This window comes from Camarhynchus parvulus, chromosome 1, assembly GCF_901933205.1.
Source record: "Camarhynchus parvulus chromosome 1, STF_HiC, whole genome shotgun sequence".
NCBI lineage: Eukaryota > Metazoa > Chordata > Aves > Passeriformes > Thraupidae > Camarhynchus > Camarhynchus parvulus.
This window is the reverse complement of record NC_044571.1, coordinates 11,850,510-11,878,242: the sequence shown is the minus strand read 5'-3', so window position 1 is coordinate 11,878,242 and position 27,733 is coordinate 11,850,510. Positions and strand designations below refer to the sequence as shown.

General features: G+C 36.1%; 1 protein-coding gene across 1 annotated transcript in view; it reads left to right on the top strand.

Moving 5' to 3' along the window:
- Positions 1–27,733, top strand: part of IL1RAPL1 (interleukin 1 receptor accessory protein like 1) — a 683,803-nt gene that overhangs the window by 520,428 nt on the left and 135,642 nt on the right. Inside the window, exon 6 of the mRNA XM_030954108.1 lies at positions 3,817–3,891. Coding sequence (XP_030809968.1) covers positions 3,817–3,891 — 75 coding nt within the window. The remainder of the gene's footprint in view (positions 1–3,816; positions 3,892–27,733) is intronic.

Genomic DNA, 27,733 nt, shown 5'->3' with positions numbered 1-27,733 from the left:
GTTGATAAGTACTACCTGGTGGGAAGAGGATCTTCTCTTTATATTTTTGAACATATTCAAAGGATTTTTGTTCTCTGCATACAGTACAGAACAGGAAGTGCTTTCAAATCATGGATATTTTTGTAGGACACGAAAATTATTGCCTTTGTGCATCTATTTATAAAAAAAGAATAAAAGGTATTTAACTTATTTAAGAGACGAGACGTAGTTGTGAGTTTTATAAATTTTCTTGGGTTCTTGCTAATTTAGTAAAATTTTAGTAAGAAAAGATTAAATTATGCTTTTGCTGTTCAATTTAGTAGATAACTGTAGCTCAATATATCTGTCTGAAAATAATATTGATTTTGAACAGACTCTTACATGGCTTAGTTAAGAAGTCATTCCCCATGATTTTAAGGATATGAAAAAGTTTGTAGGAGATACATAGGTCTACTCCAGAGTTTCTAAACTAAATGAAGATTGCAGTAACTCTGTGTTGTCCATTAATGTTGACTCTCCATAATGGAGAGTGTACACTTGAGAGGTGCAGAGGTAGCTAGAGAAATTCTTAACTCTGCCTCAGTCCACTGGAATTAATATGCCAGAACAAATTTACATACATTTTCAGGCTAAGAAATGGATCAAATAACAGACACTAAAAAGCCCTGTTTGGCTGAGAAAAAGTTTCAGATCACCTTGGAAAATTTGATATTTAAGCACATATAGTTATTAAAATTCTTTTCCTTGCTTATATAACTCCTACTCACAGTAGTTCCCTACAGTCTAAAGCTCTGGAATGCAGAGTACTCAAGGATATTTTTCCTTTTCTAGACAGGTGAAGGAGTTGGCCCTGGCTAATGCGATTGCTTATAGGACAGACATAAAAAAGTGTGTGAGATTGGTAGACATCTAAAGGAATACAATTCTGGGATACTTTCCCCAGTTTAGAATTTTTAGAGTTACATTTCTTATTAAATATAAACTCTTATGGTTACAAACATTGGTAACTATCCCTTTAAAATAAGCATATGACACAATTAACTTCTATTGAATCTTTGTTTTACCATTGATTAGGGAGGTTTTGTACTCCTGGGGGATGGGACAGAGTGCACTCTAAGCAAAATGGGAGGAATGGGTGACAAAGTAGAGAACAGAGATGCTCCTTCAGGAAGCCTTGAAAAGTTGGAGAAAATCATGGAGTCTAATAAAGGCAAAAGCAACATCTTGGTCTAGAAGTGGAATAATCCTGTGCAGCAGAGCAGAACCTGGGACTGACTGACTACGAGAAAGCTTTGCATGAATGGTGTTGTCAGCCCAGATGGACAATAAATTGAACATAAGTTGGTGAATCCCAACTGCACAGCTCTTGGCAAGACTTTAGCCAGCATGTTCAGGACGGTTATCCCTCCCAGTCCTGCAGCATCTGTGAGGCCACACCTGGGACACTGAGAAATTTTCAGCTTTTTGCTGTTCAAAAAGACTGATGTAGAGAACCAAGTCCAGTGCAGGGCCACTGGGTGGTTGGCAGCTGGAACACCCAAGGTGGTGAAATCTGCACCCACAGAGATGTTCAAAATGTGACTGGATGAGGTCCTGACAACCTGCTCTATTGGACTTGCTTCCAACAGGAGGTTGGGTCACTCAGCTTTCAAAGGATCCTTCCACCTACATGCTCCTGTGATTCTGATGCATCTAATGGGTCTAATTTATTATTTTCAGTCTCATTTTATTTGTTAAATTATATATCAAATCTCATAAATTAAACTGGGCATTAATTTTATAACAACTTCATACTTCTGTTAAAGGATAACTTATCTCCACATCCTGGGCCTTTTAATTTAAAAGTAGAAATCTTCTTAGAGACCTGAGATACGGGATCATAAAAGTAGTGTTGATCTTTGCTTAAACTGAAAAAAATGCTGGTTTTAATCTACTTATTCATTGCATTCATATTAACTCCACAAGTTACTATATCTTTACTTACAATGAGGGAACTTTGCTCACAGTTTCAAAACAGATTTAGAAAAACAGTGACTCAGAAGACATTATCTGATGAATAATAATTGAGTTGAGAATGACAGAATTGCAAAATTAAATTTAAATTCATAGTGGATGTTTAAAAAATGGCAATGTGCTGATGAATTATGAGCCTTTAAGAGAAGTTAAGAAATGGGAATGACTAATTTTACAGTTTAAGAAGCAAATATATTTTGAATCCTTTTCCCTTCCACCCACTTTAGCCTTTAAGGAAAAAAAAATAGAGAGAGAAAAACAGATAAAAAGAATTAGCATTGGTGTAAAGAAAAGTCAGAGATAATGCCAAAAATCTTTCAGCTCTCTCCAAAGCCTGTAGTGCAGAATGATTTCCCATAGAGACTAGGAGCTGTAAGAAGAATGAACTGAGAGGAGGTTTTTGGACCAAGTACATGTGTTTTACCACTCCACTGAATTTTGATTCATTGCTAGGTCTGATGGGTTAACACCTCTGATACCAACTGAGTGGGTTTATGCTTTTATTATATAAACAATAATGTCTGTAAAGCAGAAACACAAGCTGATAATGGTTCCATTCTCTAATTGTTGCAAAGTTGAAATTAATGCTGTACCTTTTAAAGAACATTGATAATTTACTTAAAAGACCAGAAGAAACATAATGAAGAGAATGCAAATAAACTTCTCCTGCTATTCCACTGACAGGAGACAAGTGTGTTTAGTAGATTAAGCCCATACACATATGGGTATGTGTGTGTGTCAGTAAGAAAAGGAGCATTGATTTTGACAAGTTGAAGGGAACAAATATTCTAGAGCTATATCAAAATGTCAAATGTATTTTAAATCTGCGACAGCCCATAATCTGTGTTAAAAACTGAAGCATGAATTGATGTTGAAAAGCAGAATATCAAAATGTTGCAGGTGACTACAAAAGTTGGAAATTTCCCATGAATATTTACTACCAGTATTAACGGGGAAAAAAATAATTCTTTCTGTTTCATATGGCACGCACTCATCTCTAGACATAGTAAAAAGTACACTTGCTAACAACAACAAATGTAGTAATAATCAATGTCACTTCTATGAATCAAGTAAGCAGATGTTATATTTAGTAGAATAGGATGATTTATATACATGCATAGTTTGAACACACTTCAACAACTTTCAGAAGACTTTTGACCACTATAAAACTCATTCTATTCCATGATTGCATAAAGTCTACTAATATTATTTCAGGGTAGACTAAAAGGTAAAAGAGAAGCCATTGTATTAGGAATCTTGACATTATTTCATTGTATCCATTCCTTGGATTTTGAAAACATATCTAGTACTCCACTTTACAAAGTTCAGTGTTGGGAATATCTTTCAAATAAAATCGTCATCAAATATTCTAAATTGTTTTACAGTAACTTATATTATTTATCTTTTAATGGCTATACCTTACAGAAAAGTAATTAAATATCACAGCAAACTGAAATTGTGGATAATATTTACCAAAAGATAAAATTGCAATGTCAGTGCATTTTTGGTTTGGGGTTTTTTTGTTTGGTTGGTTTTGGGTTTTTTGTTGGTTTTGTTTTATTGCTTGGTTGCTTTTTTTGGTGGATTTTTTGTTTCTTTGTTTTTTGTGGGGGTTTAAAGAAATTACTTTCTTAATACAAGGGCCTTTAATTTTGGTGCTATAGTTACTGTCTAAGCAAAAACATTTACAGCTACTGAAGGCATGAACATTATTAAAACAAAAGAAAACAACAAAGCCTTCTTGAAATAATAGGTATAAAACCAAGTCTTAGTCTATCCAATAATAATCAGAACACTACATATGTGAATTTCTTTCTTTTCTAGCGCCACTAACAGATAAACCACCAAAGCTTTTACACCCCTTGGAGAGTAAGCTAACAATTCAGGAGACCCAGTTAGGTAAGTAGCAAACATAACCTCTGTTCAAATTGTATGAAGGAATTTGATGTGTTAATGTATGATGGTAATGTTGATGGCATGTTGACATTAATAATTTAATTGAAAAGACATTAGACACATGTTGATTCCGTGCAGAGATGTATGATATATCATTGATGAGATTGATGTTGACAAAAAAAATCTTAATAATCAATACTGAACGCTAAGCTTTTGCTTTCTGATACTAGGTTTTATCTTGATGAAAGTCAAACAGTGACCAGAGTATCTGAACTTTTCTTTCTAAACTTTCCCTTCTCTGTATATTATACATACTTACTCTGCGATTCATTGGGATTTCATGATTTAAGTTCTGCTCAGAAGACTTCTGTGCTTTGTTGGCAGCAAAGATATTCTGTAATTACAAAGGCTGTGCTGGGCAAATCATCCAGCAAACAGTAGCGTTATCATAATAGCATCTGATAATTCTGAATGTAAGGATATTTATGCATAGATGAATGAAGAGAAATTGATACTTGAAGAAAGCATTGTGTTTCACTTTTTCTAGTGTAGTGGATGGCGGGTATGATTGTGTCCTACTGCTGCAGAGGTAATGAAGGCTCCAAAACTGAGTGCATGTGTTACTAGATTTTGCAGAATATAGCAATTTATCTCTTTTGTGGGTTGGCAATGAGGGCAACTTGTAAGAAACAAACAGTAGGTTACACTGGAATTATGCTTTGGTGTCAGAACAGTAACCTATTGATAGATTTTCTAGCATGTTGGCTACAGGAGAAAATGGAAACCAATCTGGTGGAAACAAATCTTGTAGGAAAAAATATATATAAATCTCACAGAAAAAATACTGCAAGTAAAGCTCAGTACATTCTGCAACACAACATCAGAAAAAGCAGAAGGCTTGCAAATTAATTCTGACAGTCATTGGCAGAGCATTTTATGGTGATTACCAGCTTATGGCTAATAGTGGCCGAGAATAAATCATATTTTCTTTGATATTTGCAAACTATTACTTTGAATGATTCAGCCTATCCAGGTAAATTTCTGATATGTTGATATACATTTTTTTTGAAAAACTATTGTATAGAAAAGGAGACGTAGCATGTTTCCTTCTAGAGCTTTCTATTGTTCTGAAGGTATTGTTTCTGATACAGATTCAGAAAATCTTTCCTGTTTGCCAGTCCTAAATGATTTTAGGTTGTTTGAACACAAGATAGGGAACAGAGAGCAAAGTGACTGCACACTTGGTTTTTAACTTATGTTGCTTACTGAGATATATTTGATAAAAAAAAAAAAAAAGAAAAAACAAAACCAAAAGGCAGAACCTTTCTGGGTTTTGATGTTGTCCTGTTAAATATACTGTATGGTGAGACTATTTCAAGAAGAGTAATTATTAATGTCTAGCTAGAGGCTTTTTGTCTATGAGTTTTAGAATTAATCTCAGTTTTGATTTCTCATAGTTCTAAGAAACATATCAAATAATTTGAAAAGAACTGGGTTTGAAAAAGACACTTTTCAGAAAACTAAATAGCTGTTGGTGAATATAAAAGAGTTAACTTGAAAACATCACTTTCAGACGGAGATGGGAAAGTCTGACCATAAATTAATGTGATGTTACAGTACTTAGCCTTATATCAAGAAGCTACAAGAATATATTAATTTGTTGTTTAAAAGCCCGTAAAAAACCTGTGAGAACTGGAACAAATGAAAAAAATTGATAGCTCCCTAACATAAAAACTGTGTTTTTCTGCTCTTAGATTTAATGCCTTAGTCCTGCTGGATAACCTTTGAAAGGTCTATGTTTCCCTGAGGAAAGCCAATGTTCATTTCTAGGGGTCAGTTCATAGCTTGCAGAGATGCAGAATATTTTAATGTTGGAATAATGCCAAGGTTCACTTAGATAGCTGTCAAAGCCAGGAGAATCCTACTCAGCTGAGACTTGGGGTGGCCACATTTTGTGACTGGTCTAGACACAGCCAGAAAATGTTAGTCCTCCAGAATGTATTTGGGATGGTGTGTTGGTCCCTTACTTGGAAAATAGAAGTGTTGGTGGATGCTGGAGAAGTGGAATGGGTGGTATTCCCATTCCCAAAGTGAAGACAGAGCAAGGAACTTGGAGCTTGGGGCAGTCCAGCTTGGGATTTTTTAGCAGATAACCAAGTGCTGAGGAGCTGGGGCAATCCCTGCTCTCCTGACACGTTTCTGTCCTTCTCACCTCACAGTCCTCCAGCTGGAGTTGGAAATGAAAGAGGTTATGTATGTGTGTCAGGGAATGTTCTGGAAGGTCATACCTACCTCACAGGGATTTTTGTAGCTCCAGTTGCACACGATGTACTGAAAAGTCAATGGTGATGGTTCACCTCCAAATCTTCCCCTGTGGAGCAGTGCTGGGCACACTTCCAAGGAAGATCTCAGTAATAACAGTGTATTTCCACTGAAATAACTACTGGAATTCAGTTCTTAAACAGAACACCTCCACGCATCTAACTAGACATGTATCCAACTCCCAGGACATATCTAAGACACATCTTATTCATTTAGCTCCAGCACTGCTGGGTGACAGACACACGAGGCATAGTGGGCTCTTCTATACACAGCAATTAAAACTAATGTCATGGGACCACAAACCTGTTGGGTTATTATCTTGCTTGGCTTCCATAAAACAACATCAGAGCAGGATGTGACTGCAGGGAGGAGTTTCTCTAAGGGGTAATTGATAGGGCAAATGAGGCTTGCTAAGGCAAAAGGTAAGAAACCAGAGGTGGAGAATCTGCACACCTCAATTCTAGGAACCCACAGGCTCCCATGGTGCTCAAGGCATCCTGAGCTGTTTGAGGAAAAGACATCAGGCTCTTCAGCTGGTATTTGGGAGTGTGTTAAGTGTGGCTGTGCTGCAACCAGCAACTTTAGAGAGTCACAGGTATCTTGATATATCATCAGAAATGCCTGTTCATTCCACTGAATAGTAACCAGAAATGAATGAGATAGAAGGACAGGATAAAAATTGAAGGCAAGTTTAATTTCTCAAAGGTTTTTCATAAAAAATAGCATGGGAGAGCTAAGGAATGAAGTACCAAACCTAGATGAGGAAAGAAAGATGAGTTTCTGGACTTTATGTTTTCTGTTTGCTACTTCACTTCCAATTTTGCAATCAATTACTTAATCCTGTTGCAATGATAAAAAATGCTAATTACATTCAAGCTTTTCTCCTGTTAAAAAGGCTTTTGGGTAAGACATGTGACCCCACTACAAACTACTTCTCTGGAAACAACATCTCCAGATAAAATATTATGTTGAATACACTCTTCAAAAGAATGTGTCCTGCAAAGCTTGGAGCTGTAAGAAGCTGAAGAGTGTTTTCAGCTCTGAGCCACTCCGTGGTCTGGCCACAGCCTGGGCCAGGGAAAGAAAAGCTGGCAATGAGCAGGAGGCCAGGGGAGGCAAGGCATGGGAATGAGGAACATAATGACCAAGGAACTGAGTTCCACAATATTCTTTTTCTTACCTTCAACATGCTAACCAAATCAAATGTACAAATCCCTGATAACATGAGACCCCCTTGTAATAATAATGAAAGCACAAACCTAAAAACACTAACCTGTTCAGGAATAATTTAATTAACATTGTTTCTTATATATCAGAAATCCTAAAGCTTTGGGTAACTATATTTTAATTATAGAGTCGTGCACATGTTATGTATTTATGATAGAAATATATAATATCCATTATATGTAAATTTATTTTTAAAATTATATTTTGGGATTTTTTATTGGTAACTTCTGAGTCTTTTCAGTTTCACCTTTCAGGTTACAGTGTTTTTCACATCAACACTGTTCAAATCTGCCCCCCTCAAGGAAACAAAGAATACTATTAGCCTGACTCAAAAAAGTCTGACTTTAGTAACCAGTTGATTCCTGTCATATTACTAAAGAACAAAAATGTGGATCAGCAGACAATAATGGATCTGGATTAAAAAATTACAAAACATGAAATAATTATTTTAAACACCTCACAAGCTAGTTAGCCTGTGTCCTCCCCACTTTTTCAGTGTGTCTCCTGGTTCTGCACAAGGCTGTAATTTGACATGCCAAAATTCACCCAGAAAAATAAAGCTATTGTTGAATTATTTTTAGCTAAGTAAGTGTGATGATAGAAAAGAGAAACAAACAAAAAAGCAACAAAAAACCAAATAATCCCACAAACAATCAAACAAAAAAAAAAAGGAATAAAGTACTTCCAGCACAATATGAATGGACCTAAAAGGTAAGTTTGTACAGGAACCAAGAGACTTTCCCTGTCATCTGAATAAAGGGAATTTTCCTAAATTGCATCCAACCCAAAACATTACCTGTGATCACGTAATTTTTTTTTTGTCTAGGACATTACTTTGATAAAATTGAATTAACTATCATATATTGAATTGGAAATTTCTTCTTTCTCACCCTTCCCTGCACAGATTCAAGAAAAAATTTAATTGAAATACTTTTAGTATTTCAATTATTTATTATTTCGAAGGTAGTAATAGAAAACAGCTCCCCCATCAGGGACAGAAGAATGTTGATGCATTTATAGCACTGCATTGTCATAAAAATCTTCCACAGAAATTGACCTTGTTAATGACAAAAGCCATCCTTAACTAGATTAATCAGTAGATGTATAAATAACTTAACTAAAGTGATATGCAATAACTAGCAATCAGTGACTCCTTTCAGGATGGATTTCACGTAAATGCTCTATTCACTCTACAACACAAACATATTTTTTTCATTATATGGAGAATGTCACATTTATATGATTATAAAAGACAGACATCAACTGCCTTTGAACAAAATTAAACATTTTTTGATCATGTGTATTAATTGGACACATGCTCTTTGATATATTCTATGATCAGATTAACATAATATGGGCAACAGTTTCACATGGGAGTAATTAAAGCTGTAACATCAAAATTTACTTCCCCAGTCCCCTACTTTTTTTTTGGTATTTATTTAAGAGCTTGGATTATCCTTTCAAAAAACAATATGGAGTGTTTTGAAAATAAATGAAAAATTAAAAATACTTTTTTCTGTTTAAACTATTTATTGCAAAAAGTTAGATTTAAACAAGCATTTTTTTTTCATTGAGAATTTTATCACCTCACTGTTCTGAAATACTTTGGTTACATATTATATCAATTCCTGGGCTGTACTCACCTAGTGAAACATTAGGAAAAAGCTTTGCTGAAAAACTCACATAGTTCATGACTTAACTGCAGACTAGTTCATAGAAAGTGAAATATTTGAAATCTAATGTAAATGGATGAAGAATATATATGCTATCAGCACATGGAAAAAACCAAGTGAAACCATGACAAAACCTCAAGCAAACAAACACAAACAAACAAACAAAACTAAAAGTATTTTTGATAATTTTTCCTACCAGGATATAAATGAAAATATAAACCAACCATTCAGGAAAATCTTACATGGAAATATTTCTCTGATTGGGGCAGAAGTTTGCATTTTGCTGTTCATTTTGTTGTCTTTTTGTCTATGATAATAGTTAGATCTGCCAAGCAGCCCAAGCCCTGTTGTTGTAGGCTCTGAGGACCATTATAGGAGAGACACATTGAAAATGGAGAGCCTGTGAAGTGTCAGAAGCAGCAATAATAACAGCAGTGAGAGGTTTTTACTAAGTTTAAGCAAATTTAATAAATGTCTTATTGTCTGCTTTTTTATAAATGTGCTCGAACAGGATCATTTGGCTGGAAGGGAAGAAATTTTTAATTAAAAAAAGTTCTCTATTTCTCTGAAGCAGTGCTATTAGAAAGTTCAGAACATCTAAATACCTACTTGAGCATGTATGTACAGTTATTTTCAGTCAAACTAGATGCAATCTGACCAAAATTGCATACAGACTCTTTTACATGTTCTACTTCAAACAGGGAAAATAATTTTATTCTTGGTATTTTCAGCTTTCCAGTTACAAAGGCAGAAGCAAAACATGAAAGTAGGCTCCGAACAAGGGTCTGCACTTAGGAAACATAAAAAATCTAGTAAAGAGGGTGATAACAAAAGTTTTAATCTCTAAAATCTGACTTTTTGGGGAAAAAAAAGAAAGTGTTTTCAAGGTAGCCCACACTTCCATCTTAAAATTTTTAACCTTCAGATTGCATTAATCCAACTATTCTGTAGCTGAGGCTGTCCATGAAGGGCCCAATAGAGTTTACTGAAGGGACAGTGAGTGAGTCAGAAACATTCAACTGCACTAAGGAAAAGTTTGTGGTTTCAGCTCAGTGACAATGTGTCAACTGATTTTCCTTCCACTCTTTTTCCTAATTTAATCAAATCCTAAAAGGTCATGGCTAAGATATTAAAAATAGCATATATATTTCAAAGCCTTCTTTTTCTCTCTTTATGCATTTGTGTGTGTCTGAGAATAAATACATATAGATGTATGCCTAATCTCTCCCTATATATTATATTTATTTATTTATGTATGGACAAAATTTGACAATGCATTTGTTCAAATTTTAACCCACTTTATCAATGTTTTCTCTGGGACACATTTATCTGATTTAATGGTGGAAGTAAAACTTTTTTATTCATGCTAGGTTATAATCCATTGAGAAATATCTGCTCTAGAGTACTATATAGCACACTTATCTGTGTTAAACATCTAAACAGGGTTTAATTCAATCAAAAGTGTCTGTTCAGTATCTCTGCAACTATGTCAACTTGATTCTTTATGTACAGACTATGAGAATATTGTACAGAATATGAGAATATTCTATTTCATAATGTTTGTGCAATACAACCCAGTTTATTTTGATAATATGAGAGAAGATTTTGCATATCAGCTGGATAATCCTAGATAATTTATGACTTAAGCAATCAAAAATTATATGTTCCTTACTTTTGGAGCGAAATATGCTCAGATAAAGTAAAACCTTTGTAGGAATACTCTGTGGCAGACAGCAGGATATAAATTATTGTAACCAAGATCTTATTAAGTACACACAGCAATAAATGCAATTAAGGCAGATATAGTACATTATTTCCTGTGAAATTATAATCCTAGAAAGACTTTAATTTTCTACATTTAAAAAATCAGGAATTATATTGTTCTGTGATAATTTTTGCCAGATTTTTTGCTTCAAGCTGTACATAGTGTTTCTGAAGTATATGTAGGGACTTCATCATAGATGATGCTGAAAAACAAACGAGGATTTATTTGTGTTTAAAAAAACCCAAATCATCATACAATCGTGCTATGCACAAGCATTAAAATGTTAAACAGCTAATGTAAAACTCAAAAGTTTAATATTGTGCACCATCATTTATAACTGCACTTAAATTAACTCCTCCAGAATGTCTTGCCATAGGGATACAGCTCTCTTGTGATCAGCAAAGTAATAATACAGAAAGATAATTTCAAGAATAATGTATTGGAGAAATGAGAAACATTAGTACAGTTTTTTACCCAGGAATTTACAGTTTTACAGGAATTATTCTGTTTTCCAGCTCTAGCATAAATGCTTTCCAGACTTATAGGTAAAGTCGGCATGTGCTCATGCAGTTCAAAGAAGGAGTAGTTTTACATGAAGCTGCATTGAACACTGGTTTCATCTCAGACATACTGTGGATTTGTATTTGGATTTAGTGCTGCACACAGGTTTAATTCTGAAATATCCATCTAAATCTGCATGCATTCTTAATAGCAAAAATTATCAGGGATTCGAGAGCTTCTCAGGTAACTGGAAAATAGAAGATTGTTTGAAGGAACACTGAGGGTCTGAAGAGTTTAAATGCTTTTGATAAACTCTTACAGTTTAGAACATAGTAGTGTGAATATTTTGAAGCAATCAGCTGAACAGGATCTTTTTTTATATTTGTTAACATATGAGTAACACTGAGACTCCAGATTGTGCATTCTGAAGTGCTATTCTTGTCTGTTTTTATAGGATATTATGGATGAATACACAGGCTATATCATCTCAAGATATAATCAACACAATTTTAATAAATATCCAATTTGTTACCTATGTAATTTTACATATTTAATATCTGAGGAACTTGAAAATAAAAAAATAATACAGAAATTCAGCATAATTGCTATTTAAAAATTCAGCATAATTGATATTAAAAAATGAAAATAATTCCAACAGTTTACATATGGCATGTATTATAAAGCTTTATATAGATTTTTTTTAGTAATGGATGCATGAAGAACTATAGGTCAATGCAGTCTTGTTTTGGGATAGGCTTGAGAATATTAGGATAAATGTGGTTATTAGTCTAAATTTCATATTGACAAATAAGATTGGCAGTCTGTTCAATGTTCACATGCCAGCCATAACTGGTGTCCTGTACCTGTCTGAGAATGCTTTAAAGAGTTACAAACAAAAGGTAACACAGCAGTATTTTCCACAATCTGTCCTCTTTTAATTTTTCATTCTTTTGCCTGAGGTAAAATTTTGACAATGGACTACCTAGGTACTTTTGTTCTTTTCCACACAAGAAAGTAAAATATCACCTGAAACAAGAGGTTTATTGAGTACTTAGTTTTCATGCCAATCTGAAAATATACACAAATAAAAGACCAAATGCAGAAAACCCCAGGTGTTAAACACTTGTTTCACTGCTCAGAGGTAACTCTTGAGACCCGTGGATCTAGGACGTTAAAGGAAAGAGAAGGCATTCAGTTCAGTAGACCCCAAATTTAAATTTACAGGATTTTTTTGTGTTTGTGAGGCCTGAGCTTTTACCTGGAGCTCTGCAGCAAATGTCACCTTCTAATGAATCAGTAAGTTCAGCTGCTTAAAGTGTCCTTCCCCTAGTTATGTGTTATATTACTGTATGCTGGTGTCATTCCAAGAGCTACTTTACAACAACTGAAAATACTGGAAAAGAAATACTGGAAAGACAAATTTTATACTTACCATGAAATAAAACGTATCAATCAACTATTCATGTTCACTACAGAAATAAATGAAGCACATACTTCAGTTAACCACATTAGGCTTATTTAGAAAAATTTATAACAACCATTGCAAAATTACTTCTCTGTACACTAATGTAATGAATAGATTGGAGATGTGAGGCTGTGGGGTTATAAGTTGAGTTTCTTTCACAGCTTTCAAAGCAATTAATTTGAAGTAATAAATGCTTGTAATTTTTAATCATTCATTCACGGTCAGATTTTCATGAGATATCTAAGAGCGTGCATGGTACATTTCTCCTCATTAAAAATCAAAGGAGGACTAGCTTCTTGGTGCTGATTTTATATGTTTAGAGACTGATACAAAGATACCTATAGGTTTATAGTAGAGAATTTCTGTAGATGTCTTGTGTGTGGTTTTAATCTCCCATAAATTTATATTAAAAAGAGAATTCATCCCACTTAAGTCAAAATTAGAGGATTTCTGTTTGGAAGACCTTTTCAACTCTTAATAAAGATATTCAATACTTCTATAAAGGAAGACAACTTAAAAATACAGCAACCAATATTTCATTTTTTTTAACCTTTGTCAAGTGGCAGTTAACACAGCTGATATCTTATCATAGCAACATTATCCAAAGTGCCATTTACAGTCTCCCAATGCTTTGGAAAGGTCAGGCACATAAAAAAGCTTATAAATGCAAATATTTTCCTTTATGCGATACTCAAATCAGTAAGATTATTCTTCTTAGCAAAAACAAACAAACAGAAGTTACATTTAGAAAGGCAAAATCCAAGACAAAATATTTTGGAACTGCTGTTAGGGAATAAATTATCTTTAGGGTTTTTTTAGAACATTCAGAATAATTTATTTACTATAGTGGACACACATGCAAATGTGTTATCAACAATAATAGCTCAACCTAATTTATACCAAAAACTAAAATGAGGACTAAAATGTCACTGTAGTAGTTACTGGAGGGACACATACAGAGCATAACTCAGTGCATTTGAAAGATTTTTCTGAGTGTGTTGATACCCATTAGAATTCACTGCCTGCATTGTAGTTTTATGAATACTCACCTTTTCAGAGTTGTTTTATTTGGGGAGTTCCTTATATCAGCCTGTTCCTGAGGAAAGGAGAAAAATTGAGGTAGAAAATGGAGTGTGGTTTCCAGGGCACTCTGAGCCAGCAGCTCAAGAGACTCCTACCTTTACAATAGCAAGAGGCTTGGGGAGGAGAAAAATTTTCCTACAATTTCTGTTTCCTACAATTTCTGGACATGCAAACCCATTGGTCTTGTTGTTTTCTGTTTATAATGATTCTGACACAGCCACATTTAAAGAGAAAATTACCAAAAAAAAAACCCCTACATTACCCCCCTTTTAGAGTAAGATGCACAAAACCCATTAAGATGCCTAACTTCTGCTGCTGTCAATACCTTTGTGTTCCTGCTATTTATACATTGTGAAGAGTGTTCACTTTTTCCAGCTGAGATCTCTGGCTCAAATAAGCTCCTGAATTAGTCAGTAGAGTCTCTTGGGAGGACCCACAGTTTCACCTGGCAGCTATGCCAGACATTAATGGTGTGATGTTTCATGACTGCTTTAAAGAGGTGCAAATCTGTGCTGCTCTGACACCTGACTGCCCTCACACTCCTCTTATTTCATCCAGCTTCAGCACTCTTCCTTGCAAGGCTGAAAAGCAATTTAAAGGAAAGGAAACCAATTTAAGCTGGGTAACTTTCTGTACTGATGGTGACATGAGTGCAGCAAACCCTCATGCCAACACATGGTGAGAGTGGGAATTGCAGCCAGGGAGAAAAGGTGGAAGAATGTGTTTTGGCTCAAACTGGTTATGAAACACTGCTCTAAGTCTAGATTTGGTCACAGTAACTTCCCAAAAAACATCAGTTTAGATCAAGAGGCACCTGCATGACATAAATCATATCACACCAGAGTGGAACTGCTTTGCAGCTACCTGCATCTTCCCATCACTATGGTGGGTCTAGTTTGCCTGGACTTTGGCAAACTGACAACTTGTTCCATTACCTGCATAGGATTTTAGAGTATTTTTTTCAGACATCTGGGATGACGTAGCTGAACGTGGAGTGTGTGAATGTCTTCTTTCATGATACCTCTACAAAACAGGTGAATGAATGCCAAATTCCAAAAATATATTAAAATATGTCTTTCAGAAACATTTTACATTGAGCCATTTAACAAGAAGAATTTTATAGGAGGAAAAGGTGTTGTATATCACAGAAATTTGTAGTCCAGGTCTTCTAATGTGTTTACATTTTTGACTGCTAAATTTTTTGAAATGTTGCTTCATTTATTAAGATGTGTTAATGATTTACCATGACCAGGATGAGAACATCATTATTTTGATATTATTTAAAGATATATTGAATCACACTGCTACTTAATTGACTATCTGGTATCCAGTTAAAGAAGCTTGAGAGCAAAGCAGACATTTAACTGTGATAAAAGCAAAAAGGGGATTACTCATACCAACTTTTTAATTAGATGTTAACTTTGTTTAGCCATTGTTCTTGCTCCATCTCCTTTTTACTCATCAATATGAGTAACAAGCATATTGGATGATGGTTCTTGTTTTTCTGCCAAAGTGCACATGATAGATTAATGATACTGTGAACAACATAGCAAATAATTTTTGATGGTCATCCTTCCACAGCTTGGAAAAATTGAAAGATAATTTTAATTTAGGAAGATGATATTTTATTTGGTACATTTTCAGTCTCTTAATGCTGTCATGTCAGAAGACTTCCAGGCATTCTTTAGTTGTTCCTCTTAGTGGCATGAAAAAAATAAAATTGTTTCTGCATTTGAAATATTGCTTTGTTATGAAGAATGCACTGACTTGAATACAACTGCAACAATAAGGTTGACTCAACCTTATCTGTACAATACATTGAAAAAGTACAATGCATACAATACATTGGTGTGGTTAATGTAAGGGTTGAGTGATATCTTATTTTTACTTTTGTCTGACTTTATGTTGCAGGCAATTATCAGTGAAAATGGTTCCAAATTAGTCATTTTTAATTAGTAATATTTTGAAATTCTTTCCCTTTCAGTCAAAGCTATATTTTTCTTCAGGAAAATTGAGCTGCTATGTCCTCACTGCTCATGCCAAACTACCAAAGCCCCACTCTCACTGTGTTCAGTGAGTCTTTGCACACATCCTTTTTCTCAACTCTATCTTCCTGTAATTATAAAAGAGTTCCAGCCTGAAGCAAACCAAAAGAGAAGACTGTATCGAGTCAGTATCTCTCCGAGTTTGAGGATCCCCTCTGCTGAACTTTGCTTGTCATTTAGAAGTGTTATCTTTATTATGGCAAGATGGTGTCACTGCCTGATCCATCGCCCACCCCTCTGCAGTACCCCTGCCCCTATCTCTGGTTTTGCTTTATGGCAATCTGTTAACAAGTGTGGGTGTGGACCAACTCCTCTGAGCTGTCATAATATCCCAAGGCAAGAAATGTAATTCATGAGGATCTGTGTCCCAAATTCAGTATGATTCATTCCGAATTAACCTAATGGATGAGGAGATACAAAGTGTTGAACTGCCACTAGCAATTTACAAGCAGCCCACGGATGGAAAAATAAGGGATTCAGTAGTTTGAGATGTCTAAAGAGGGAAGCTGGTGCAGGCATTGCTGGTTACTTCAAAGCCACTTAATTTGGGTCTCAAGTGGGACTGACTTGTAGATGAGCTGACTCTCAGTTCTTGACCCCCAGCAGCATTTCCTGAGTCATGGAAGGTAAATCATTGCTGAAGTTGAAGGCTGTGGGGTTTTCTTTGCTCTGCAAAAGGCTCACAGTACATGTTAGCACTTGCTGTGGCACATATGTTTAGCAATTCTTTGAACCGTAGTACCTAATTTATGATTTAAAGAACAATATAGAATCCTTGCTAATTCATCTAATATCATGTTTGTCTATTCAATACGGAACAGCTTCTTCACAGTTACTAGTGATTAGTTTATTTATTTATGATCAGTAATTTACCTACCCTCAAATATATTATCTATCTTATAGGCAAATGTGTAGATAAATTTCCCTTGCTTATGAAAATACAACATGATATTATATCTGAATTAAAACTCTGGGGTAATTTGAAAATTAATTAGGAAACCCAACACAGACAATTATCTAAAAATTATTACCAGCTTTTCCTGGGGTTCATCTTTTGCAGCACAGAAATACATGCAAATAGGTTAAAAGACAAAAGTATTAAAATTTGAGCAAAGGAAAAGCTATTTTTTATAAATTTTTTACAGTCTCAACTAGAAAAAAAGTGGGACTAGAGAGTTTATAGAATGAAAAGCCAATGATATGTATCATCAGTTTTATTCCCTAGTAAATTCTATACATAACTTTTTAAATGAAGTATATAAAAGGATAAATTATTTTAAAACCAGCAGTCTACCTTTTAAAGTAGCTTTTTTTAAAGGGAAAATGTTTGATTGCCATCCACATATAGCCTATGTATATTATAGGCATAAATGGGACCAGATTACTGTAGCTGCAGATTTTACAGGCCGTATGGAATAACAATAAACTAAAAATCCAAACATTTTCTCATGCAGAGATTAAAACCCATGTCCTGCATCATTTTCCTTATGGTAGTAAGCCATAAATGTATTTTAAAAGACAAGGAGAAGTTTGTTTTTACCAGTTGAGTGTTTTCTAATAGATAAAAAATACTTTTAAACAATTGTTAAATTTTGTGTTTAAACTAAAACAGGGGAAAGACCATAAAAAGATAGGGATTTTTTCATCAGGTTTCATCATTCGTCATGCACCTGTTCTACTCAGTTATGCCTACTTAATACATTGATCTAAAGACTATTTATTTTGCTCTAAGACTGGAGAAGGAAAAAATAAAAACAATCAGTCAATGATTAATAACGGTCAAACTTGTAAAGATCTGTGATGCCTCCTTAAAAACATAAGATCATAACAGAAATAGGTGGCTTGAGAGAGCATCTCTGATGTGTAGATAAATTAAATAACTTATGTTGCATTAATGCTAGGATTTTTTTCCTTTAGTGACTAATCCTGGGAAAAAGTGACTGTCAAAATCTATACATTAACTTTGATTTAAGTAGAAAATACTACTAAGAATGTTTAAATTAAACATTTTTTTTAATTTCACTTTTAAAAACAAACTGCTTGGAGCCATAAGCTAAAAATATCATGAGTTAGTGTCTTGGTTTGGAAGGACAGGAGTCTGCTAAGGAAGGCAGGAGCCTCCCCTGAAATGGAGAATGTAAACCCTCCCCATCCCTCCAAATTGCAATAATTTTAAATTAAGGGGCTCTCAGGCAAAAATTTGGGAGCAGGAAATAACAGTTCTTTAATAGGGTGGAAAAAAAATAAAAATAAACAATGCAGTCCACTAGAACAACACTGACAGAGTCAGAACCCAACCTGACACCCTGTTGGTCAGGGTGCTGGTGGCAGTCCGATTGAAAATGTGGCTGCAGCCCTCTGAAGTATCAGGTGTGGTTCTGTTGGAGCAAGTAGGATCTGTAGAGAAGGATGTAGTCTTCCTCTGGAGATCCAGTGGAGGAAGAGGCAGCTGCTGTTCCTCTGGGGAATCTCGTGGAGAAAAGCTGAGTTGCAATTTCAGAATCTCGGCGTATATGGGGTAGCAGTGCTTGGCTCCTCCCTGTGGGCGGAGCATCTCACAATGGGATGTTATAGTTCTTATCAGTCATGCACTGATATTCAATAGTCTGTTATCAGCAGAGGTCCCCTCCCAGGAAGGTGTGAATGTGGTCATTCAAAGAGAGAGATAAGGCAAACTGCTCACTTGACAAGGTAATCAGCCATACAGATGGTAATGGAAAACAACTTGCATGCAACCTACAACAGTTAGTCTGGCATATTTAAGTAATGATAAGCTTATTTCAGAAGCATGGTACTGGAGGGCATTGTAAGAGTTTCTCCTGTCTCAAACTTCTGATTCTCTAAAGTCAATCATCTTCAGTTGTCTTTGCAATCCAAACCCCTTCCAGTACATAAGATGAGATTCAAGACTGTGTATCTCGGTATGAAGATAAATGTTTCAGAAACCTGAGGACAATTGAAACAATTCTGTATTAGAAAAACAATATAATTGATTCTTTAAAGACTTAAAAAGCACTCTCAATATTTTATACTAACTGCATGTAAAATGTGCCTTCTCTCTTTCCCAGGCTTCACTGTCTAGAGGGCTGTACACTTTTCCCTTTAGTAATTTTCCTTGCCTGCTGGAGATAGAGACTTACACAAAATACTGCTACCACCTATTTCCTTCCCACAAAGGGCATAGCCCTTTTTTGTGGTTTTGTGGATTCCAGTTCTGTTTCTTACTCTTCAAACATAGCTAGCTTTCTCTATTTAGACAGTCTCTACCACCCTTATGATAAATGTTTGTCTCTTGTCCGGAATAATTATGACTTTCTAGTCTGGGTTCTGCCTTCTTTTATTGTTACTATTCTTGAGAGTTTTTCTAATGTAACTAATGGAAAGGATTACCTGGAATTCAAACACTGTGCCTTTTGCAGAGCTATAATACCTGCCAGCAATGGACTGTTCTCCACTTTTCTATCTGAGAGGCATTTTAAAGAATTCAGTTTCCAATTAGTCTCTGGTTATACTGCTAGCAGAGGTGGGACAGGCACTTCTTGTATCAGTAAAGCAAGAAAGATTTCTGTGAAAGGGCACATTCTGGAACAGCAGAGTCTTCACAAGTGGTAGTTCTTGTAATGAAAGGGACTTCCTCTCCTGCTGAAGTTTCACCCAAATACCCTGAGAGTAGAAGAGACTTTCTCCTTCCCCAGTATCTTCCATACAAGTGACAGTCATTGAACAAAAGAAAGTCATTATCTCAGAAACATCTTCATCCTCCCACATCCTTACCTTAACTCATCAGAAATTCAAGAACTCTGAACTTCAAGAATGTACCTCTGAACATCAAGAATCCTCTAACACTCACTTGTGCATTTCATACATGGCAGATAGACCTAAGACAAGTATCATCCTCTTTCAGACAACTTATTAATTAAATACATTTATTGATGATGGCCAGACAGGATGAAATGTGACTGAAATTATTGCTTGATTCACAGTGTCCACATGAATTTCTATATGTTTGCTCACCACAAAGACTGCAAATTTCTTGAGGAAATACTTCTGTTCCACTATATACAGACTCTGTAGAGCCACATCAACTAGTCATGTCGGGTCATGGCAGCTGATACCACAGCAGCAATAATTGTTTTGCTCTTTTCTTTGAAAGAGCTTTAGATTACAGTTATTGCTCCTTAGGTCCTCCTTCTTCAGTGCACATCATGAACCCTATATTGGTCTAAATCCTGTAAAGGACATTGCTTTCTTCCTCATTCCCTTACCACACTCTTCCCAGACAAGAAGAGAAAGGCAAAGAGCAAACTTATTCCATACAGTAAAAGTGTCACTAAAAATTAAACTGGATAATTAAAATTTCTATACAATCTATTCAATGCCCTTCTTATTAGAGGACATTTTACAACTGCCGAGCATCCCACAGGATTCTACAAAGATGGAGGCTACCAGTGAGCCTTTGTAGTTTTCATTTGATTGGCATCTCTGGATACTGAAAACTCTTTCAGGTTACGGTGTAATCTCAGCATGAATCCTTGCACTAAGATCCAAACACATACTGCTTAGCATAGCTTTCATTTGATATTTCAGCAACTTTTCAAAGAATCAGACCTTGTGTTTGGGTGCATCTGCTATCTGCCGCACTGCCAATTTTAATGGGAAACAAAACAGAGAAAACCTTCCACATGCAAATGTGCAGTAGAATCTGTAATCTCTGTGCAGGGATTACAAATTTCAAAGCAGTATTTATTAGTGCTCCGCTCCACACTGATCCCAAATGATCCCATTATTTGCAGGCCGAAGCCTCTTTATGTTTTAGCAACACAGAGAACACTACCTTGCTTCTGGAAGGGATTAGATGATAAGTAATCAATCTGATATGACTGATGCTAAAATGCATACTATGGAGTTTAGCCCACCTGATCTTTAATGCTAATTGTGATATTCAGAAATAGTCCAATATGTCAGGTCAGGTGTTCTGGTCAAGTTTCAGCGAACAACCTAAATTGTAGAAATAACTTCAGAGGAATTTGTAGTGTCCTTGAAAGACCTTTAGTCAGACAACTTGCTCTGAGAAAGCTGAAAAAACATGTGGCAATTAGTGCAATAAATAGGAAGTAGATTAGGCGTAGGTGTAACAGGCATAAACTGAGAGCCTCCAGCAAAATGAAAAATCCAGCCTGTTCAAAACCAGAAGTTCAGACGTCAGGCAGTTGGCATGCAGGAAGCCCACAAAATCTCTACATGGGTTGAGTTAAAACAAGTAAATACTGGCAAACAGCAGAAAAGGAGGAGGGAATCTTGGGGTGAAACATAACCACTTTGTCGCAGACATCTTTTTATGAAAAATCCTTTCCTTAGGATTTTTTCCTCCTGAGAAGCTGAGAGACCTCAGGAACAAAATGTAAACAATGATTGTCTGCTGCTGTGGAATGCAACAGGTGGATCTTTGACTGACCCATCTTGGATGTTTATAATTAATTGCCAATCACAGCCCAGCTGGCTTGGACAGAGTCTGAGACAGCTGCCTTTGTTATCATTCTTTCTGATTCTATTCTTAGCTTAGCTAGCCTTCTGAGATGAAACCTTTTCTTCGATTCTTTTCGTATAGTTTTAGTGTAATATATATCATAAAATAATAAATCAAGCGTTCTGTAACATGGAGTCAGATGTCCGTCTCTTCCCTCATCCTAAGACCCCTGTGACCCCTCTCACACCACTTCAGTCTTTTACAGGGAATATCAGTAGGACAGCACATGATGCCCGTGTTGTGGCAGAGGAAAGGGAAATCCAGAGACGCTCTCTTTGGGGTACTGGACCATGCTACAAGCAGCAGCTAAATGCAGAAAAGAAGGAGGATGTACACTGTGTGCTTGGGTTATGACTCTAATGAAGGGGCAGAAAGAATCTGTCTTGTTCATGAAGCCAGGACTACCACACATATTTAGTGAGAGATTCCTTAATAACATTCTACTTAGGTTAACGTCAGCCTGCAAAACTAATACTGACTTCTTCTGTTTCTTAGATAAAAACTGCAAGAAATACAAATAAATTCTGTTGCAGGAAATACATTAATGTGTGAATTATATTAGACTATGATGGGTATATAATTATCTAGTTGTGTTTCTGTTGAATACTTATACATAAAAGCAGATTTCAATTATTAGGTATCAGAAAATAGGATGCATGTATAAGAAAATAGGAGAAAAACAAAATAAAAATAGATAAGATGAAGAAAAAAGGTGGTCAGCAAGTGCACTGCCTTTTGAGAATCATTGATAGGGCACTCTTCACTGGGCCTTTGAAGCTTTAGCATTTCTATATCCATTTATCTTAACTATTGTTTTTCAGTTTTAAGCTTATTACTGTCACATAAGATTTGTGAGAATGACTGCTCATGACTAAAATCAGCTATGCAGGATGGTGCAGATCCTGCCTGAGGGAGAGCTCTGCACCATCTTTGACAAGGGTGTGCTTGCCATCTTGTTTCTCTGTACCTCTCATGGACCATTGCATTTGTTTCTGAATTGGTCTGTGATGGTCTGTGCCAAATTCTCTCTGTTGCTCATATTTGTTTCTGCGCTTGCTAGTAAAATCTGCGCAATCATCAAATCCGACTAGAACAGAAATACCTTTAGAGGCCAGAAGTAGTTTAGAAATTATCATCAGGTAGACAGTCTGTTCCTCACATTTCAGTGTCCACCCCTGCCCCTTTACATATATTCATTCATCCACTGGTATACACAAATAGTTCTTAGATAAAGAGAGATTTTGTCAGGCAATTTGTCATGTTGACAAAGCTTTGATAACCTGAGTCCCGGAACTTCCAGGAGCTAATTCCTCATTAAAGTTTTGGCTCTGTTGATCAGAACGGCTGAGAAATGTGTAATTTTTTTTCCCCCAGAAATAATTTGTGTGAATCCAACTCATTAACTCACCAGGCAAGGCTTTTACATAGGGTCTAACTGTAGGCCACCAATATTCATTTTGTAGTCCTCACAGAGAGGCAAAGGCTTGGGTTAGTTGGAGAAAAGGAATTACTGTCACCTCCCAGGATGGGCCAGGAGCTGTGGGCACTTCCTCAGTGATGCTGGTGGTCTGTTGTAGTCAAGTGACTTTTCCTTCACTGCCACACTTCCATTGTACACATTAAAGGCTATCCCTTGTCAGAAAAGAGCACAAAGAGCCATTGCAGAGTTACCAAAAACTAATAAATTCCTTGCATAGAGCTGTCTCTTTCAAGTTAGTGGTGTCATTATTCAGGAGGAGTTTCTTCAGTGTCCCTGTAACAACTTATTTTGAAAAATGCTGATGAAAAAGTGCGCCACAGCTTGAGGCTTGGCTGCAGCAGAGGCACAATGTCAAAGACATGTCAGAATGAGAAACAGGAATGCTGCTTATGTCTAAGTGTCTAAATAGAAAAGGACAACAATGATAAAGTAATATTTTTAAAATCAAAATACATATCTTTAAAGGGGAGGAAACAAGATAATCCTGGTTAAGTAGTCATTTCCTCTTATGCCTGCAAGGTTTGAAAAGTGGGAAATATTTTTCCATTAAAATCTGTGGGAGTTAGTGTTGAGAATATTATATTTACTGGTAACACTCTTCCTGCTTCAGACATAATGGAGTACCTAATAATGGGTTCTTAGCTTTTCTGACATTTTCACTGTATATAAAACCACTGGAGGTTTTTTTTTTCCATTTTTAATTTCCGAAAAGGTTTAGAAAATCTTTTAATGAGTGCAACATTTCAAAGGATTTTTACATATGTGTGACTCTTACAGATCTCTGTCAAGAGAATACAAGACATGAAAGCTGAATATTTAACAACTCACCTCTTTTCCATTAATCACTGAGCTGTCAAGAAAGCACCTTTACAGGGATAAAAGGCTAACATCAGAGCAGCATAGTGCAAAAGAACAGTGGGAATCCTTGGTTTTTTCAGTGTGGCTCCTTATTGTGGAATGTTCTCCAACAGTAAAAAAGTTATTTTAAAAATGCAGTTAGAAAATACGCTTTAATTATATATTCATAAATTATTTTACTTTTTAAGACACATCTTTTATAGTTTCTTGTGCAGGTCTATAGGTAGAACAGCTATCCTTTAATTTGTCCATAATCTATATTTTCCACGATATTTCATTATTTTTATAGCATGAGCAATAGGTACTTAAAATGTGATCTAAGGACAAAAAAAAATGCAGGGATGACAGCAATTTTCTGTTGAGTCACAGTATGTGAAAGATGTACTCTTCCTTAGACAGAATAAAAATCTGAGTCAAAGGAAGATAGAAAGCTCACTTATCATGCTGGTGCTGGGAAAACTTGGGACATGAAGCTCTGTTGGTCATGCAGCAAGGAAAGACATTAGAGATGCTGTGGGCATCCTACCTCCCCATGGAAAAATAACTTACTGTTCACTTTTGTCCCCAACATTTGAAATAGGGCTTCTCCAGATGCATTGACAAAATTTCTTCCCTTGTATAAGAATAGCTTAGGGATTTTATAATTCCTATGTCCTGAATCATGGGGATATAAATTACTTTCTTGCACCTATTTGAGCAGCAAAGGTAACTCTTTTAAATGAGACTCTAGGTTTTAATGTTAAGTGAAACCTTAAGGTCTTCCATGTTTTTGAAAAAAATTTCTCTTCATAACCCAGATAAAAGAGTTTGATTTGAAGCACCAATTCCATGTGATACGTGCACAAGGATTTTCTTTAAACCCATAAATACTTTCAGGCTGTGTAATGGAAATATCTTCACGAGAACCATACCTAATTTGTGATGAAAGAGTGAAAAAAAACCAAGGTGGAATACACAGGGAAAGGAATTCCTTGTAGGCTTACCTTAATCTGCTTGTTTCTCTTGCATATCTCAGGTCGCCATCCCCATGGGTAAGCAGGGCTGACCCTCTCTAGTGTCCCCTCATTTCAGTCACCCCATACAGGATGGTGACACCTCCTTCTGTTCCCATAGGGGTAATGGAGGCATTTTGTTAAAACATTCCACCTCCACCCAGGAGAGTCTGCCTGCTGGTTACTCTCAGGGAACCTCATGCCAAAGTTTCTCTTTTAATAGCCAATACATCCACCTGCTTTGTAAAGGCCAGACCATCTGTCTGTAGTGCTATCTCTTAGAGTGTCTTGGAGAAGAGAGGTCTAACATGGCCATTCATGAATAAAAGCTACAGGAACTGCCTGTCACTCTAAAAGAGTCAACAAATCACAACTCAGTGGTTAACACTGTAATACTGTATTTCAGTTTTTATAGAGGAGCTATGCTTTCAAAGTATTCAACAATTTCATATTGTAAATTATCAGAATCAACAACTGCACTGTGGTCCATTTTTCCTTCAAAAGTATTTAAATGTTTTGCCCCACCTCCTTTTCATCTCTTAATATTTGTGTCAGATGGGTTGCTATTTCCTTCTATGAAGTTTTCTGTGCATATGAGCTGCTCAGTAGCAGTGAGGCGTGGATACTTTCATGATATTGTTCCCAGTGGTTTTTTTCATCATCCTGAAGAGATTTCTTTTCTTATCCTGTTTCTACTCCTAATTGCTTTCTCTGCCTATATGGCTGCTTCTGAAAATGTTCTTTTAGTATTTGTTTTATGGTTTGTCTCAGAAAGCTTTGAAACTAGTGACAAGCAATCTATCAATAGGGCGATAACACAGCAATTTTAAATTTGCATTAGCTGAAAGATAACAGATTTGCTCATTGCTGAAGCAATTTTGTGACCCAACCATCCCACTCTACCTGCAGGCTGGCCTTTTCCTTTGCCTCTTCACTTCCCCTATATCTAGAGTAACAACCCTGTCATATCTAGAGTAACAATCCTGTCTTTCCCACCCTACCAGGAGCTGGGATGACAAAAGCTAGGTGTGTTCTTTCCCTATTGCTGCAATAAAGTTGCTCATCAGCAGCACAAAGGGTGAGATTCTGAGTCCTTAGATGGTTTGACTGGAGTGCAATAACCTGAACAAAGAGAAGAAAAGGAGACAATCCCGGTGCTGTCATAGGTTATGACAGAATTTTACCTCTGGAGAATCTTCTGCTCTTAAGGACATTAAGGATGAGAGAGCCATGGTCTTGGTCACACAATCATTTTCTGACCTACCTTAGTCCTTTGTGCAGGAAGGTGATCATAAATAGTGCTGAAGCATTGGTGTTGGTGGGTGGGTGTTTGGGTGGGCATGCAAGTCATGAAACACCTCATTGGTAACATTCTACCACTACCCTGAGCGCACCTAAAATAAAGACATGTGCTTGTACCTTACTGAGTGTATGTGTGTACCTCAGACTGCCCATAAAAACTAAAAAAGGACTTAAAATGATCTAGTGGCTGCTGAGGTTTTTGGGCTTTTTGCACAGGCCAGGCTCTATCCTGTACTGTCCAGCCTGCACTAAAGCTCACATTTGGAGGCTCTTGCACTTTGCACTGGACAGCTCTGTCAGACAGCTAGAACTTTGTGATTTACAGCCAACTCACCAAAATTCTAAAAATCAGGTCTCACATTTCTAGGCTATACTTTGGCTATTTTTATTTTCCCCCACAGGGGGAAATTCCATGAAATTCCAGGGAAATTTTCCTGAATTCCATCTCAAGAAAAGCTGCTTTAAAGGCATCTCTCTTGTGGAATCTGTCTAAAAGCCATACATTTTTCAGGGCCAGAAGGCAAAGTCAAATCTCCTCAGCTCGCCCAGTCCAGAGGCAGGGTGCTCAGCATTATCTTGTGAAAGATTCACAAAGGTGCTTCCAGGGACTGTATCCTCAGTAATCCATGTTTTGGTCACTGAAAAGCCATTGCAATTACTGGCCTGTGTATTCCTGGGCTGAGCAGGGAACAGGAATGCCAAGTGGTACCACTGTGGTGTTGTTAAATGTCAAATGGGGTGAGATGAAAGCCAGCACCAATGGGTAGGAACACCTTCATCCACCTGTTGGCAGTGACTGTTATGAACTTTTCTGTTTGGGATGACTCAAAGAAAATCAAAAGCTAAATCAAAAGTATTAGCAAGTTGACAAAAACAGAGCTGTGTATTTTTGAACATATTAATTCCTGAATTAAAAAAAAATGGATATATATAAGTACACACTTGAAAATTTATTTCTGTAAGGGAACAGTCAGGTTTCAGATTTCTGAGTATTTGGGCTCTTTTTCCTATGTGTTCTGTTATGAAGAGGTAAAATACACCCCCAACATCACTTCGCTCAAATAAAAAAGAAGAGAATTGTAATTGTTAATTTCATTTTTCAAGACTAACTTCTAGTGGCTTTAAATTAAACTTAGATGGGATTCTTTTCAGAAGTTCTGTTATGTCCTTGAAACCAGTACTGAGCTGTATTATGAAGAGTCCCATTTGTGAGTGTTGTTAACTGTCCTTTTGTTGCCTTTTTTTTGTTTATCTGTGTATTGAGATATACCAAGGCAATTAATTTTCAACACTTTATAGGCTATGAAACACCTGGTTTTTTTTTATTTTTACCTAATACATTTACTTAAAAGAGGTAAATATTTAAATTACATCTTTATTTTGCTGCTTACTGACATGGATTAGGTTTAGAAGATATGTAATGTTTTTGCAGTTGTTATTCAGAACAGTTGAAAAAAAGAACCTATTTCAAAACAGGTTCTCTGTGTTCCCATTTGCATAACTTTCTTGTGTGTCTCTTTCCTATTCTGTAATAGCTTGTCTGCACAGCAGTACAAGCATAGTTCCTGGGTGTATGTGTTAGCCTACAGCTCACTCACAATTCAC